The sequence below is a fragment of the Triturus cristatus genome, chromosome 6 (assembly GCF_964204655.1).
Source record: "Triturus cristatus chromosome 6, aTriCri1.1, whole genome shotgun sequence".
Lineage (NCBI taxonomy): Eukaryota > Metazoa > Chordata > Amphibia > Caudata > Salamandridae > Triturus > Triturus cristatus.
In genome coordinates this window covers 1,522,169,946-1,522,188,625 of record NC_140589.1, presented here as the reverse complement: position 1 = coordinate 1,522,188,625, position 18,680 = coordinate 1,522,169,946, and the positions used below count along the sequence as shown (strand labels likewise).

The following is an 18,680-nucleotide window of genomic DNA, read 5'->3' as shown; positions in this document are numbered from 1 at the left end:
CCTTTGAACCCTTAACCAAGAAGGACAGATTTCATGGTACTACATAGCTATAGAGAAATCACTGACAACAGCTTAAAGTAACTAGTGGTGCTACTAATATTAAGTACCTCAACATTAACATTTCAGAACCAGTGAGCAAGCAGAGGCAATTGATTCAGGCACCTCTGTGCACAAATAAAAGCAGGCCTACAGACAAGTCAGTTTTTAAACGTTAGTGGGGTAAGTCTTGTTAAAGCAACTGTACTTCCTCATATTCTGTTTTAATATCAGACAATTCCTCTTAAAATAATGTATGAAAATATTGATGAGATGAAAAGACTGATTAACTCATTGTTATAGAGGTTCAAGTTCTCACAACTCACCTAGGATATGTTTGTGAGACCAGCATCTCAGAATTGATGGAGGCTCTTGCACATAAGTTTTTATTCTGAGGAATTTGATAATTGTCGGAAATCTGAAATATATGACTAGCAGTATTTTGTAATTGCTTACAGTTATATTGCCTCCCACATAACTACACTGTTCTATATTTAGATTTGTTCCAGAAAAATAGTTCAGATAAGTGTGATACAAACTGTTGTTAGATGTATTCAAACATGACATGAGAGGACTACAGTTCATGAAATGGCAAAAAATATAGCTTCCATCTTTTGCCCTGACATGAGATAATTAATTATTACCTCTGGTTGTTTTCAAGAACAATTCTTTCTTGACTGTTTATTCTGAGGCACAAGTTTTTAGAGACTTACGGGTGGGAGTCTGGTCATTTGTTGGTCTGGACTTATTTAGGAATGTTATTAAATAGTCGATGCTTTATATGGAAACAATTTAATATAGAAAAAGAAATGCAAAATAATTCCTTATTCCAGCATCATTGTTAAACTGAGCTGAGCATTTATTGCAGTATTTTAAAGTTTAATTATTGACCAGGAATACAAATTGGTGGAGGGTGTAGTTATGTGGCGAATTCAGGTGGCATGTGTAAAGTTTAATCTGAATATGTGTGACCCTTCGTAACTGCAAATGATTCATATTGAAATTGACTCAATTATCATTCAAGCTCAGTAAGGAAGATTATTTTAGTTACATTATACACCAGTTCATGTTCAGCCATTTCTGCTAGCCTCGTGTTGCTATGTTCAAGCTGAAGAAATCTACACATATGTGAATGCAGCTTGTGCCTAGCTCTATGGATTTTAAAATAACTATTTGGGTAGATTCTCTCTGATTATCCTAGTGAACTTATACAGTGTACTTGATTTATTTATTAAGGCACGTCTTTTAGTGCTACAATTAGGAATGTGTTTTTGATTGCTACAATTATAGTTTATTATGGGTCATAAGAACATTCTCATGGGAGTGAGAACTCCTCCCTGTAATATAAGGTAGGTGAGAGGAATTGGTTAGGCTACAGCCGATAAAGAAACCTATGTACTGGCTGAAAGGTGGAACATATAATGATATTTGGACTTTGAAAGCTTTATCAACGGTCATAGATTTGCTTTAGATTAATCCAGTCCTGCTAAAATTTGTATTCTGTATATTTAAATGATACAAATTATTGACTAATTTGTATAGCTGACTTCAAAGATTTTGGTAGTCACACAGAGCTGGACTGTAGGGTAATAGGGCTTTTATTATATTAGTATTGCCTGTGAAAGTCGAGCTTCTTGATCTTATCAACAGGTCTCCTTGGCTCTTCCCAAGGAATAATATTTACAGATCTTCTTGTTCCTTCAGAAGGTATGTTTTCCACAGTCGTTCTTGTTCATTCACATGGCACATTTTTCTTTAGTTCTCCTCATTTCTTCCCAGAGGATGTTTTCTCTAGTCTTCTTTGCTCTTTTACAAGGTGTCGTTTCCTCTGATCTCCTTGTACCTCCACAAAGTCTGTTTTTGTCCCTTTCTATGTTATTCATCTTTGCTTCTACACAAGTGGTGATTTCAGTCATAGTGGTGCAATTGTTCATCCCTCCATTGTTTTTCCTATCCCAAGGGTGCTTCCGAGCTCACTGGTATGCGCGACGAAAGAGTGCCTGTTTTGTAATCCCACTGCTCTTTGCTGAAGGCTTTTGGGAATGTGGCTTTAATAGATGATTACTGGAACCTCCCTCTTCCTGTCATCTTCTAATAGGTTTGGGAAAGAGAGACCACACCTTGGTGTATCATATCCAAATAGGGAAAAGTTTAGTCTGTCTCCATTGGCTCCTGGCTCCTTTAAAAAGGAGACCACTATCCCTTTCTACACCATTCTCTGCACATCGCAGTTAGCATTTCGAGGATGATGTAGACTCTTCTGATTTAACCTTCCAGTTTACTAGAACTGTTCCCTTTAACCTACCGACTGCTTTGCCTTTCCTGCCATGAGAACTGGTACAATGGAGCATGGAACCACTGGTACACATTAGAACAATGTCTTTCTTGCGCAAGCAGCAGCTGGTTCCACCTTGTTCCTCTTTGTTGCACTCTAGGAGAAAAGAGGAATTAGTGCCCTACCCAACCATGCTGAACCATACTACCATCAGTTGGGGTAAAAAAAAGGAATGTAAGTTCTGGTTCAGAAACTCACATAGACTTTGAGTCACTAAGAGTGGTTCGTGCTCTTCGTATCCTACTGAAACTTCTTCACACGTCAATGTGTTATTATGTACTGCAATAAAATGAAATTCTATAACATATCGGAGGGTATATTTCTTAAATAACATATACATTTTGTTTCTAAGACTTGTAACATTTGATCAAATTATAATCAGAAAGACCATGGGCCTCTTGACGATAAACATGTGTATGCTCAAGATGCATTTCTCCAAAAATTAGTAGGAACAGAGCATCACTATGTAACTGGGAGCCAAACATATTTGCTAGGGACTCAGCAAGAGGCCTGTAAAATATTTGCTACTATTAAAGGCTCTTCCCTGGAGATAGCACATCTGACCAGTATGTTTTTTGAGCTTTAGAAAACTAGAGAACTCTGAACAGCTTATCAACATGAGTTTGTGAAAGCCAGCCCCCTTTGGTGGTGATATATTCATCCCACTTGGCAGACTGTTTGTCTATCCTGACTTTCACAAATCAATTTTAAATCCAATGATTACTCTGGCAAAATTAATTAAACTAATCCAGAATTAATAAGAGACCAATACCGGAAGAAATATCTAAGGCTGGAATAAGACAACCAGTATGAAACATCCCATAAACATCATAACTGCCAAAGAATCAGTCCCCCAAGGAAGAAAGATTTTGAGAACTACACCCATTGCACTCCCTCCCTAGGGAGAAGGAGCAATCCATTTTATTGAGCCATTAGGCCGCCTCTGTGGAAAACATAAATGACAGAGTATGGAAAATCACTGCCCCTCATAATGAGCAACACCTACACTGGATAGTTATTGACCAGGCTAGCCTTCGCAATCTAGGCTACGTAAGAACTTGATATTAAAGAAATGTTAGTTGGGATCCTTGGACTGCACTACAGAACAAGCTAAAATACAGTGGAAAACTAAAGCCCATTGAGACAAAATGAGCGTCTTTCTTTTGGACCTGCTTTTCAAGCTTGTGTAGATTTACTGCTACTAGGCAACCTCACCACTCGAGTGTGAGATCTGGAGGAAGTACTGGACAAGACATTGTTAGGGAGCATTCACCAGAGCTTGAAATATGGCTGAAATTATTTACATGCCTTTTTCAGATTGCACAGAAAGGAGAATGCTACTGCTAAATATCAAACCAAAAGTGGCTCTTTATTGCAGAAGGAAAAGAAGTGTCGGTTTTACCCACTTTCATGATTAAACATTTGGAAGGAGCCTTTCCACAGCTCCATGGGTGGGATCTTCCATCAGAAATACATTACAACATGTCCACCGACTGCCCATTCAATCAAACACAAAGTAAAAAACATGAAGAGCCAGGTTTACCCTCATTTGGAATTACTTATCAAGAGGGAAATTGGTTTGGTGTCTAGACCTAATTCGCCCCATCACACACATGGTCTTATATTGTATAGCAGAGCTCTGGCAGGGAAAGGAACACATTTGCAACCTCAGCAATGTTCTGTAACTTTAAAAATGATGGCACTAAAGTTTGTCTTGATGAGCATTTCAAACTCAAGGTACACTATAAATAACAAACATGTATTTGCTGTTATAGTGAGCACACTGGATCACTGCTTCTAGGACATTTGATCTTTCAACCTTTAATGTTAAATTGATGACTCATGCAGAGATAAAACATAAGGTACCATTGGAACTCGTTTATTGCTAATTAATCACGTTAATAGTTTGCTGGTTTCTGTTTTCTTTTATATACCATGCCTAGGGAATTATTTAAGAATCTTTCAGTTGCATCAATTTTTTAGCACTTTGTTTTGCCATGCGGTCATGTTATCCGTGAACTGAAGGGTTCTTACAGCTGCAGGAGGAATGTAGAGCAGCCTGGGAATGAGGGTCATCTCAAATCTTAGCAAGTGGAGCAGTACAGAGATAGACAACATTTGTGCAGCTCATTAGGTGATCAGCAACCCAATTTCCAATTCAATGTTAATAGGTATCTTCAAGGATCTAGCAAACTCTCCTAGCATAACAGAAATAGCAACACATTCTGCCTAAAAATATCAGCATTACATCTTGGAATGTTAACGGTTCGCACAATGCAAATAAGGGAAAGGGGAACATCTCTGCATATCATTTTTGGCAAGATCAGCATGCCTTATAGGGGGACTATCTATCTCTAAATAGTCTGGCTAGATCACAACGGGGCATGTTTACAGGAAGACTATTAGCCTGTGTTAGAAAGATATTGACATAACCCAAACCTCGGCACACAAAAAGGGAAATGTGGGTTTTACTCAAGCCCTATATAAAATCTGCTATATTTAAGCTCTGCCTGATGTATGCACCACAGAAGGATAATACTAATGGCTGTCATGATTGGAAGTTGGAATCGTCCACTTTCCCTCAATCGATGATACAAGACAGACACATTAATATTGTGCTGAATCCTCGTATGGAGTGAACTACTATGACATGAGCTAATAGGGGAGCAAAATGTGTAAAGTATAATTGAAAATGTAATTTAGACATACCATCTTTTAGACGTACAGTGGGTTCAGAATCAACAGGATAATCAATATAGACTTTATAAATCTATTCAACAACATTGTTCTTGTATCCACTTTTTTGTCTTTGAAGTTCCCATCAGTCTTATTTAGTCCTCTTTTATTCTTGTGAGGCTTGGTGTGTGGACTTCCATTAACCCTACAGCCCTTTAACATCTACTTGCAACATATACATTAATTTCTGGCAAAGACATGAATGGAGGTTAATAGCTATGCTGATAGCACTCAACTCAATTATGAACAAAATTCGATGTCCTTGACTAGCTACCACACTGTAATTAAGCAATGTATTGATGATAATGGACTGGCATTAAACATCAGTAAAATTGAGTTAAAAATGTATGGACCTCATTTTGAACCCATAAGTATTTGTAAAGCAGCAGATTAACATGACTACATTGCAAGCTTCAGTCCATGATTCCTGAAATCAATGGAGTTGCAACTTGTGGCTTGTCCTTTGTGTAGCTGTTGAGGAAACTCATTTATGATGCCAGGATTGTGGCAATTATAGTCAAATTTCAACTTAATATTCCCACGCTTCCACAGACTAGTTTGTTTACTGTGGTTGAAATGAATGCACAACAACGATTTTGGCTCTTGGTGAGGTTTTTATTGATGTGCACATTTTTGGATTATTAAGCACACAAATATTGTGCTTCCAAAATATTGTTAAAAGTATATTGACTGCCAAAACAGCATAAACATAATTGTATGTGAGTACATGCAGGCTTAGCATTCTGAACTCCACATCTATGTACCTTGAAATATATATTGTCATTGTTCGTTGACGTGGAGTTAAGTGTAGCGCATCTAGACTTACCTATATGTTCTTGCCTTAAAGATACTTGGGTAGTTGATATTCTTTCTACAATATTTTGGGATCACAATATTTAAAAGTCGATATTCAGATGCTATACCTTTAATTGGCACATAAATGTCACTATGTCCGCGTCTCTGCTTTAAAATTGCTCCCAAATGTCAATTCCATTCGAATTCTGCTTCTTTAAGAACTGCACTCCCTCATTTTTTTTGCCCTGTGAATGGTACCATGGAGTCTGTACTTGCAGTAATTTCTTCTCACTGTGCTGTTCTCTGAGAGTCCCCATTTTGTCAAGGGCCTCTATTTTTAGATTTAGCTTTTCTACTCTTGAGACCATTGGCAGTTCCCGGGTCTCTAGTCTTGCTTCTCCTGGTGCTATCTCCTGCATACGTCAATTGGCTCCACTCCTTTCCCATCCTTGTGTTAGTATTTTCTATTGTTTACTTGTTGAATTTCTCCTCAAAGATTTTGCATTGTCCCTGGTTTATGATAACCCTTTTCGCTAGACTCTGCACTCTTGTCCTGTGATAACCATTTTGTTGAATGTTTCATTTTTCATTGGTGTTTCTCCCTTCTCTCTATGCTCCCTAGGTTTCAGATCACTCCGCTGTGAGACAATAACCTTCTATATTTGTATTTCTTATTATAGGCACTGCCCTTAGTTCTGTAGGCCACACCTATTGTGCAAGTTTCTTAAACACTCTTCCTAGACTGCACCCCTTTTAGAGCATCTCCCTCATGTTTTTAATCCCACTAGAATCAATAGTGTGCTCACAACATACAAGTCGCTGAGAGATTGGCAGTAGCTGCAGTTCTATACCACCACACATACCAGGGCACCGCATAGCACTTTGTTCCTGCCGGAGTTCCTGTCACCAGGCAAATACCCCCAAAATGTTTTGCTCCAAGGATCCCGGGTAGGGCAGAAAGGTCCAGGACCACTGGCAGGTCAGTATCCCCTCCTGCCTGCCCAGTGCTCACAAAATTCAACACCCCTCCAAGGAGTCAGTTCAGTAAATCAGCCCCAATTTTCGGGTAGCCCCTTTACTCTGTCGTCACTAGGCAAATTGCCCAACATGTTTTACTCCAGGCATTTCACCCAAAATGGTAACCTTCAAGCATCCCGGGGTAGGTCAGATATGGCCCAGGACCACCTACAGGTCAGTCTCCCGTCCTGCTTGTCCAGTGCCTACACAACTCAACACCCTTCCAAGGGGTCAGTTCAGTAATTCAGCCTAAATTTTTGGGGTAGCCGCAATTTTCTGCTGCTAGAAATTCCGCCTTCCTCCAGGAGTGGGTGGGTGGATTGTGATCCGGTATGCAAGAGTGCGGTTGAGAGGAAAGAGGCCAATCTCTCGCCTCTCAATGCCCTAAATGTTCCCGTCCCAGGTGCCGGCAGATGACATCATGACTCTCCTCCGTAGCTAAACAAACAACGGACTCCTCGCCTTGGCTCTTGTCCATGGAGTGACAAATGGTGCCCCTCCTCCATTTGCAAGGGGCGCCTGGTTAATAACATTACTCCTTACCTGGGCAGCAGGTGTATAGGTTTGAGGTCAACTGGCCTGTTAGAAGATTGTTAATGAGTGCACAGAGCAGCTAGTGACATAACACCCATCCATGTAATTCATTATTTTTTGACATTCCGTACTTAGAAAGTAATTGCAAAATATGAGATGCTTTATAGCGTTTATCATAACAAAGGCAAACAATAATGACTGGAAAACAAAGTTAAGGTACATATTTATACACAGTATTACACTTGTTTGAATTTGTTGGCATCAGCTAATTTCAACTGTTCTTCTAAGGCTTGGAGAAGAAGCTTCCTAATGTTATTTATTATTGATTGTGAGTATCCCTAAATGAATACATTTTTTTCTTCACCACAATTGAATGTATGCATGTTTATAGCAATAAATATTGATCAATAAGACCCTGAGTCATGTAATATTATTGTGTACCATATAGCATACAGTGTGTGCTTACGGGGATATAAAATGTGCATATCTATGACCCTTTTAGCTAAGGTATTGCTAATAAATTGCATTTAATCGTTTGACTGAATTTGTGGTAATCCAACAGTTTACTTAAAGAGACATGACCAAACTCTGAAATTCACTGAGTTACTTTTATAAAACTACAGTTCAGTACGCCTCTTTTTTGAGTGAAAGAAAAAATAAAATATGAAGGAAATCCCATTTCATAAACTCATTTTCCTTTTCTTTCTCCAGACTATTGTTAGAGGAAATAAACCTCAAAAGGATACTTCCGTCAATGGCCTTCTAGAAGATTTTGACAATATTTCAGTTACACGTTCCAATTCCCTACGCAAAGAAAGTCCACCCACCCCGCGGCAAGGGAATTCCAACCACGCCCAAGGCCACCCAGAGGAAAATGGCTACATCTCTTATGCCCAGTATTCCCGTGAGTCAGACAGAGGTTATGCTTCTGAAAAATGCAGAGAAGGCATCCGCCAGGAAGAAGAGATAGACAGGTTTTGTAAAGGAGGCAAACCTACCAAGCAAAATGGCCATGCCATGAAAATGAAATCGTATGAGGCATATTATCCAGACATTAACCCCCTAAAATCAGATATCTCAAGGTTTTCTCCAGAGTATCGGCCACACACGGAGGATAAAGGCGCTTCATCAGAACGCGGTGGTCTGAAATGGGAGTTCCAAAGACCCAGCTCTGGATCGCCTCTAGTTTACGCAGAACCTTACAAGTGCACTCCTTCTAGAACTAGAATTCTCAGTGAAGGGTCGACAGAAAGACTTGAGCACAATGACTGGGGAGATGGACTTTCCAAGGACGATTATGAAAGGAGACCCAAGTCCTCTTATGTGAGCCAGACAAGCCCACAGCCAGCCATAAGACAGAGGTCGAGATCAGGGTCTGGCCTGCAGGAGCCAGTCATTCCATATGGAGCAAGTGCTTGTAAAATGAACCATCAAGGACACTCGTACAGCTCATATACCTACCCTCGCTTGTCCGAAACAGCAGCGTGCATTGCAAAGGTAAAGTTAACCTCCTGAAAACTAGTGTGCTACATTCGTGACATGAAAATATTGTTGACTGAAATAAAAGAATAAGCTTAACCTAATTTTATAAGTGTAGTTAAATATATCAGATTTGCTGTTGAAGTTAAAATAAAATCCTATAATTATTTTCTACAATGACTGAATTCAGTATACAATTAGAGAGCTGCATATTAAAGCTTCAATAGCTCTGACAACTTCAATTGGGTGCTTTCCAAATTAATAAACGTATATTATGTGCCTAAAAATGTTTCTTACGGTGTTCATGTGCCAGCATTTGGAAACAGCGTTCATGCCTAATTCTTCTTTTAATCTTTTTTCAAACTAAAAATAGTCACCCTTTGTGTTTTTCATGATATTTTGTTTCCTTTACCAATGTACTGAAGCCAAGTTGTATTTTCATGACATAATTACTGGTTATTATGCTAACATTCAGATTTTCATTTTGCATGCCTAAAGCATATTCGCTTATTGTTTTTGGTTTATTCATGTTATTGTTCAGGTTTTATTTCTATTGCTAATCATGGCAAACATCAACGTCAACCACATTTCACTTAACAAAGACCTGAAACCGCAAGAAAGACAGGATGAGCCTGGTCTATTAACTAGTATTAGTATATTAGCCACTTGCCAAGATAAATGTGAGATTCCCTTGTGTAACATTCTAAAAAGTGTTATTTTTCATTAAACAACAAACACATTTTCTATTCGACAACAAATGCAGAATGGAAAATATATTTGCACTTGAATAATGTGAAAGTTCTAGTGGCTGTCAATAATCATCCACCCTGCTAGTAATGGATTACAATGAGAGCAGCCGTCCAGTGCAGGGAAAAAAGTTCCCTTTAACCAGTTTGGCATCTCTAACAATCACCAATAGGCATTTCAGAATGTTCCTTGGTGCAATGATGTCTGCTTTGGTTTTGAGACCTACTGTAGCATCTTTTACTCGCCCACCCCTCTTAAGGGAGAGGAGCCACCTATATCGACCATCGGGTTTCTTTATTTACTACTTGCCCTAAGTGCTCATCTCACCGGTAGCCATCCAATGATATCGCCACCTACCTAACAGGCTAACCTAATGGAAGGCAGATATTCCAGGCTTACTTCTTTGATAAATTCTGAAGGAGGTTCAGCATTCTCCTAGGGATATCAACCGAAGGGCGTACTACAGTCTAAGCTGCAGTTGATCTTACCATGCTCCACAATGTAGTGGTTGTTCTTTAGGAGGATTGGCAGAATAAAACCTTCTCAAAAGAAGGTAGAATAGATTATTCATACAAAAGGACCTGATAAGGGCTGACCACTCTCCCCATTACCATATATCCATGGGATATCCATGTGTGTTAATGCCTTCATATGCAGAACGTCTTTTAAGACACTGGTGGAATGGCCTCAGGGAGTATTATCATGTGGTTGCTTGCCCATTCTGCAACAAACCAGCTGTAAGGTTGTCAAAATGGCTAATGAGTTTGCTTCGAAAAGATGTCCGTGGTCTCTTCGAGCAAGTGGTTTCCATTGTCATAAAGAGAACAAGAAAAGATAGTGGAATATGGCAAAGGCAAATACTCTTTAATACTTGGTCTTTGCCAACTCAAAATGTTGCGCTTAGGTCATTGGGCATTGCAGTATCTAAAATTACCATTTACCAACACCATTGAGAAAGTTAAGGTCCAACATTGTTTGAAGCATGTGATGTTATTTCTATCTCTTGGGCACACGACAAAGCAATACATTTTTGCAAACTGTAAGAAATTGGGCTACTGGTTGAGGGGGGTGAAAACCTTCTCAAGCAGCAACCACAATTCTTCTTAATTCTTCCTTAAATTAACCTGTTCTCAACCCTCAGGTAGCTTGACAGACAGCAGTCAGGCTTAACTCAGAGGCAATGTGTAAAGAATTTGTGCAACACTTCAAACAGTAGCACAGTGAAAACACACAGCAAAAGAGTCCCACAACAGAGTTAGAAAAATAGAATAATTTGTAATAAATAAAAAAGACCAACATGACAAAGATCCAATCAGTAGAGCTGGAGATATGCAATTTTAAAGATGTTATTGAAATTATCACCCCAAAATTGAAAGTGCCAACTGTGGATATGTGGTCGCGCTGGAACGGGACAAAGTCACAAGTTCAGGCTGACCGCAATGGATCGTGGGCCGGCTACAGGGACCCAGTTAGACCCGCTGGACAAAGTACCTTAAATCCTGGTTTGTAGAGCGTCGCGAGGATCCACATCGAAGGTGCGTCATGCAGCTGAAGTGATACATTGTTTGCGAGCTGCAGTGAGTCTGCATAGCGAGGTACTGAATTGTCGTCGAGGATCCTGTCGACGAGGGATTGGGACACAAAGCCCAAACTCGTCGAGGCATTGCGTATTCAAGGAGATGTGTTGCTCTGAGGAGCTGTGAGGCTTTGATGCAGATTCCGTCGTCATTGTCGAGACTGTCGGGGGCAAGGGATGCAAGTGCCTGCGCTGAGTATGCATTGCACAGTGGTGGGTCTGAAGGTGTTGTGGGCTGCCGTGGTGTTGCGGGTCTTTGCAATGGTCCAATCTAGCTGTGGGCAGAACTTGCGGAGTTTCACTTCGTGGAATTCCGCAGAGTTACAGAAAAACTCTGCGGGATTCTGCCGAATTGCACCAATGGGCAGTAAAATTGCAGCCCGCTCTATTTACGCTGCAATTTAGTGCTGGTTGCATGAACATCGCCAAAAATCAGTGTGAATGGCACAAGCGTTGCAAGAGTGCACAGCCATTCAAGTTGATTTTGCTGCCGCTTGAGTAGAAAGGGTACTCGAGTAACAGCTAATCTACATGAGCAGCAGGCCTCTGAGCACAACCGCTAGCGAATGCCGCTGACCCCCCACGTTAGAAAATCGTGGTAGGGAACAGCAAATCTCAGTCACCAGCTCAGTGAATGGTGGAATTTGGCCAGAACTCCACGTTAAGGAGTTACTCGGAGTGGACAAAATACTGCCAGTTCCACAGTTAGAACAGAACATTACACCCACGGCTAGTCCAATCCTCGCAGCAGCAATGATGCGTAAGTTCTGCTTGGGATTGTGCCACTCAGCATAGGAGATGCAATAGTCAATAACGCTGGTACCACCAAATTTGGAAAGGCACCTTAAGATCACTTCCAAAGATCCCAGACTGGGGTGGTACCACTTGGCAGGATAGAATCACAGATGGCAGAGTCCAGGTGCAGGTGCAAGGTTGTTGGAAGCCTGTTGTGTCCTTGAGGCTTCAAATCAGGAAGCCAGAAAACTAGCCCTTGAAGTCACTCTGGAGTTCAAGAGATGCAGGCCCAGAACTTCTCACCCAGGCAACGGGTCAGTCAGCACAGAAGGGCAGCAGTACTTCAGATCAGTAGTCCAGCAGAGTGGCAGTCCTTTCAGCAGTACAGTAGTTTTCCTTCCTGGCAGGGTATCCACAGGTCTAGAAGTATACTCAAGGGTTTGTATCTGAGGTCCAGTATTAATACCCAGTTGTGCCTTTTAAGTTGGGGAAAAGCTTCTGCAGGTTTCCCTATGAAGTCCCCAGGCATCCTGCCATTCCTTCCCTGGCTCCAAACTAACTACAGGGGCTATGCAGTCCATTATGTGGAGGCAGGACACAGCCTATTCAAGTGTAAGTAGGGCAGGATCCAGCTCCGCCCTCCCAGCCTGCCAGTGATGGAACACCTAAGCTTTATATTGTGTTGCTGTCTTGGAGGACTACACAAAACCCAGTTGTCAGCTACACCCAGTCATGTGACCCAGGACAGGCAATAGGCACTGAATGACTAAGGCAGAAAAATCCCAACTTTCTAAAAGTAGCATTTTCAAAATTGTAATTTAAAATCTGACTTTACCATAAGGTAGGATTTCTCATTACAATTTCGAAGACATCAAACATGAGCTGATTACCTGTTCCCATTTGGAAATGATAGCTTATTAAATGTAATAAGGTAACTCCAAAGTTATCAATTTTGCATGGTAGGCCTGGCAGTAGTGAAAAACTAATTTAATAAGACACTTAATAGTACATGTCCCACTTTTTAAATTCACTGCACCCTGCCCTCTGTGCTGTAAAGGGTCAACCCGAGGGATAACATATATGTATTAAAATGGAATGTTTAGGCTTGGCAAAAGACTTATTGTGCCAGGTCGAAATACCAGTTTACAACTGCATACACAGGCTGCAATGGCAGGCCTGAGACATGTTTAATGGGCTACTTAGGTTGGTGGCACAATCAGTGCTGCAGGCCCACTAGTAGAATTTTAATTTACAGGCCCTTGGCACATGAAGAGATTTATAAATAAACTGAATATGCCAATTGGGTATAAGCTAATCACCATGTTTTTAGGAGAGATCAGAATCATTTTAGCACTGGTTAATGGTGGTAAGGTGCACAGAGACCTAAGGCTAGGAAAAACAGAGTCAGCAAACAGTGGAGGGTAAAGGCAAAAGGTTTGAGGGTGACCCTGCATAGATGGCCAGGCCCAACACAAACCCAGAAAGGAACCCTCTGTGTACCTACTACAGCAGCACAACACAGTTAATAAATATGTTGCAGAAATAATCATTAGTAAATTCAGTGCATTTTTATATGACCTTTTCATTACCTGGATCGGAATGGATTTGGTCATTACAGGCAGTTGGTTGCTGTCCCCTGCTCCACTCAACGGGCACTGGGCAGCACAGAACTGACACCATGGTCTGAAGAATGGATGTGTCTAAAATCACTGTGACCTTCCAGTATCCACCTTTTCTCATCAAATTGCAAGAAATTGATGAATTAGACCCACAACTCAATCGAGTTGCTAGAAGTTGATTAATTAGACCCACACTACTCAATCATCATGTTAATTCTTCCAGTATTTATGATGTCATTACTTCACCAAATGAGGCACAGTTTATGATTTTATAATTGTATTGAATACTATGTGAGAATAATGTATGAAAAAATAACCAGTTCAGAAAGAATTGTACAATGAGCCAGGTTGGACAGCTGCCTAACCAAATCATTAAATATTGATTTAAAGATTTTTAAAATGCTCTATTACGCCAATTCCTGGATACTGGAACAAGGGATCGCTGTGCCTAGCTGAGTTGAAAGAAACATACTTCTCCAAAAGTAACTGGAATATATGTAGCCAGTGACATTAGGTATGTGAGCTGGGTAACCTATACAGTCCAAGGTTAACTGGATTATATATGGTCAGTTACATGAGCTTTCTAGTTTGGAGTTACAAGAATTGTATTTTATTAGTTAATTTACAATTGGTTCTTCTAGATGCCCGAGGCTCCTTAGGGGATCCAACAACTGGTCCTGTGTCATATAGTTGTTGTTTGTTTAAGTCTTGTGAGAAGTAAATAATGAAGAACCCACTTGGAGCCTGAAGCTGCTGTGGTGTAGGTTAATCAGCTTTTGTCAGCATGTTTACAGGTCCGTTCTGTTTCTTCCATTCTTACTTTCTGGGAGAAACTGAGTTGTTGGTTAAAGGGTGTGTGAGTCTTTCTCAAGCAACAGCCACAATCATTGTGAACCACAAAAAGTCACTAAATTAACATATACTCAACCCTCTGGTAGTGTGGCACAAAGGCAGTAAGGCTTAACTTAGATGCAATATGTAAAGTATTTGTGCAGGACACAAACAGTAATAAAGTGAAAACACAACACATGAAAATCCCACACAAATTTAGAAACATAGAGCAAAATGTAATACATTACTTAATATCAAAAGAACAAAACTCGAATCAGTAGAACCAGAGATATGCAATTTTAAAAATTTAAGGTAAGTACAGCGCCTAAAATCACAAAATGCCACTTGTGGTTACCAGGTCGGGTGAGACCGGTTGAAAGTCACAAGTTCAGGCCGACTGCAATGGAGCCCAGGTTAGTCCTACTGAAAAAGTTAACTTCTAAAGTCCAGCGCGAAGAGTTCTGTTCGCGGTAGAGGGAGCCACGAGGAGCAGGGAGAGTGCCGTGGATGGTTGTAGCTGTAGTGCAAAGAGCATGCCGGGGGTTGCAAATGGTCAGTCCTGTAGCGTAAGTATCCTGTTGGGCGCTGCGGATGGTTGTTGCTGGAGATTCGCTTTGGCAGTCACCACGAGCTGTCGATGCTGTAGCACAAAGTGCAGACCTCGTGTTGCCAGTCATTGTTGGTGGTCGACATACTATGAAGAGTAGAGTTCCCTGAGTTTCATGTTGACAGTCAGTGCAGGCAGCAAGATCTTGGTGTGAATGGGCCTGTTCGTGGTTGCGAAGAGCCCAAAACTTCAGGATTTCTTCCTTTCTTCAATGAGGAGCTCAACTGATACCATACCAAGGGTCCTGAACCTGAGTGGCGCCTCTTGAGGATCAGGAACTCACTCCAGCAGATGCCAGCAGAGCTCAGGCAGTTCCAGTTGTAGGTCCAGGCATCAGGTCAGCTGGACAGATGCAGAGAGGCCTCTGGAGCTTGTTATGTCCCTGCAGCAAAGAATAGATGGTCAGTCAGCAGACCCTTGGAGTCAGTTCAGCATGGAATAAAGGGTGCAGGTCCGTCCAGTCTTCCTTCTCAGCAAGTAGGACAAGACTCAAGCAGCATAGCAGCAGGGCAGACCTTCATCTGAGGTATCCACAGGTCCAGGAGTGTACTGAAGAGTGGGGCTGAGGGGTCCCATGTTTATTCCTGGTGCACACTGTGAAGTGGGAGAAGATTCTATGGTTTGTCCCTACCGAGGTGTCTGGAATTTCTTTCCTCCCTGCCCTGGTCCCAGTCTGTCTGGGGGCACAATAGGCTAGTGCGAAGTCCTTTGTGTGTGTGTGCTGAGGTATACCCATTGAAGTGCAAGTATGGTAGGTGACTTCCCCCCATTGGGTGGCTGTCTCTGAGGAATACACAAAGGCCAACTGCCAATTGCACCTTTTAAGGAACCTAGGGCCTGATTATGATGTCGGTTGGAATTGCCTTCGACCGACCTCGGGTTGGCGGCACAAAAGTGCCATAATGATGCGAGTGCAAATGGTTCAGTCACAAACTCCCATTTCCCTATGGGAACCTGTGCGCCGGTCAGAAACCAGCCGCAGCACAAGTTCTCATAGAGAAATGGGAGTTTCTGTAAATCGCTGCACTGTGTGGCAGGCACCAGGAGGTGTCTGCCACACATTGCAGGGATTTTCCGGTCCTCAACCGTAGGCTGCGGAGAAAAGGGGGCTCTGCTAGGGGCCCCCAAAGTCGCTTTCTGACAGGCTTTCCAAATTCAGAAAACCCGGCATGGAAAGCTTGTCGGAAACAGACGTCATAATCCTGACGGCAGAAAGGCCATTCGTAAGGGATTATGTGGCGGTTCTGGCTGGTCGACGGGGAACCCAGTTGGATTGGTCGGCCGATTTGGACTCCAACCGCCATCATCGTAATATAGCAGTCGCACTTCAACCAAGAATGTCGGTCGCTAAGCCTCCGACGAGCGGTCGGAGGCTTACAGACACACATCCTAATCAGGCCCCTAGTCAGGAACAGGTCGCAGGCACCAAATGGTTAGGACAGTAAAATGCCAGCTTGTTAAAAGTCGTATTTTCTGAATTGTGACTAAATAAAAGACTTTATCATTCAAGAGAGTTTTAACTTATGTTATGTTATGTTATGTAGTTTGTAAAGCGCATCTGTTACCCGTAGGTGTCCTGGCGCTACGGAATCGTCCTTTTTCAGCAGAGTCGGTTGTCGCAGATACCTACTTGTACGCAAATAAGCAGGTTTTTAGAGCCCTCCTAAAACTGAAATGGTTAGAGATTTCTCTAAGGTGACGTGGCAACGTGTTCCAGGCCTTTGTTGCTCCAACCAGAAAACTCCGGCCACCCCAATTCGTTTTTTTTACTGGGGCAATAGTGGCCAGTTTGGCCTCAGCCGAGCGTAATGCTCTTCTGGGTATATACCAGCGGATGTGCTTGGTCAGGTGAGAGGGTCCCTCACCATAAAGTGACTTATGCACAATGCACATGGCTTTAAACAGGATACGTTTTTTTACTGTGAGCCAGTGCAGTTTTTTGATTTCGGGTGATATGGCAGCGTACTTAGGAATCCCAGAAATGAGTCGGGCGGCTGCATTTTGAAGTAGCTGAAGTTTGTTCAATAGCCCTTCCCGAATATTTAGGTAAAGGCTATTGCAGTAGTCCAGTTTTGAGAGGGCAAGCGCTGAGACCACTGTTCTTAGTCTCTCTTTGGGAAGAAATGGCAGAATTTTTTTGCAGGGTTTTAAGGTAAATGAGGTGGCAGACACCACCGCATTAACTTGGTCTCTATAGGATAACTGATTATCTAATATTATCCCTAGATTTTTAACTTTCCTGTTCGGTATTGGAAGTGGTCCCAAAGAGTCTGGCCACCATTCTGGGGTCCAAAAGTTAAGATCGTTCCTGAAGAGAACCACCTCTGTCTTGTTGAAGTTCAACTTGAGGCAGTTTTGCGCCATCCATTTACCAACCTCAGTCATACAATCATTGAATCCAAAGGAGATGTTCTGCTGTCGTCCCGGAAGCAACGACACAACAATCTGGGTATCATCGGCGTAAGAGGTAAGGTGAAACCCAAATGATTCTACCAGAGGGGCTAACTGCTTGACATAAACGTTAAAGAGCGTTGGACTGATGGAGGAGCCCTGCGGTACACCACAGGGGAAGGAGAAAGGTTTGGCCGAATAGTTGCCTAGAGTAACCGTTTGTACTCTGTCCTTCAGGAAGGAATTAATCAGGTTCCAGGCCATGCCTCGGACTCCAATTTCGTCAAATCGGTCCATCAGCAACCCATGATGGGCCGTATCAAACGCTGCTGATAGGTCCAACATAATCAGTGCCGCTTTTCCTCCCTGATCAAGGGTGGCTCCGATCTCTTCTGTTGATTTAAGGAGTGCCGTTTCGGTACTGTGTCCCGCTCGGAAGCCATATTGAGTGGGATCCAGTGCCTGACTTGTCTCCAGATAATTACTGAGTTGTATATTCATAATTTTTTCCGTAATTTTAGCAGGAAACGGAAGCCTTGATATAGGCCTAAAGTTGTTCGGATCATTATTATCGAGTTGGGGTTTTTTTACAAGTGGGAGGATAGATGCTGTTTTCCAAATTAGTGGGAAATATCCTTTTGTAAACATGGCGTTAATTACAGATGCCAGAAATTTTGTGACTGGTTCGGGTGCAAGTTTCAGCACTGATGCAGGACATGGGTCCAGTGGAGATCCTGATCTAATTTTAGTCATGATATCCCCAATTTCAGGAGCTGTGACAGGGGCAAACTGGAGTAGCTGATCTGATAATAAAGTCTGATTATTTTGACCAGGCATACTCAGATGGGGATTTTTAGGTACTTGTGAGAAGTTGGAGAATATACTATTGACCTTATCAAAAAAATGATTGGCCATCTTGTCACAAAGCTCTTGAGAGAAATTTAGGGGAGGAGGGACAGGATGGGCCAACGCCATAACTGTTTTGAATAGTTCTTTAGATTAATTTTTGGCCTCATGTATCTTGAAGGCAAAGAAATCTTGTTTCGTTTTGAACAACAGATTTTTTTATTCTTTAAGACAATCTTTATATAATATTTTCTCTACTTCCTCGTACTTCTTTCCCCAGTTTCTTTCATACATTTTGCACTGAAGTTTTTTTCCCTGAGTCCCTGCGAATACCATGGAGACGTTGGTCGTTTCCTATTATTCCTACTTTTTTTTAGAGGAGCCAATTTGTTACTG

At 41.7% G+C, this 18,680-nt stretch overlaps 1 protein-coding gene across 2 annotated transcripts in view; it reads left to right on the top strand.

The window, feature by feature from the left end:
* The window catches only part of PAK5 (p21 (RAC1) activated kinase 5), a 795,393-nt gene that overhangs the window by 543,433 nt on the left and 233,280 nt on the right, over nucleotides 1–18,680 (top strand). For both annotated transcript variants that reach the window (XM_085612660.1, XM_085612659.1), the window contains exon 3: nucleotides 8,165–8,950. In XM_085612660.1, the coding sequence (XP_085468786.1) occupies nucleotides 8,165–8,950 (786 nt within the window). The remainder of the gene's footprint in view (nucleotides 1–8,164; nucleotides 8,951–18,680) is intronic.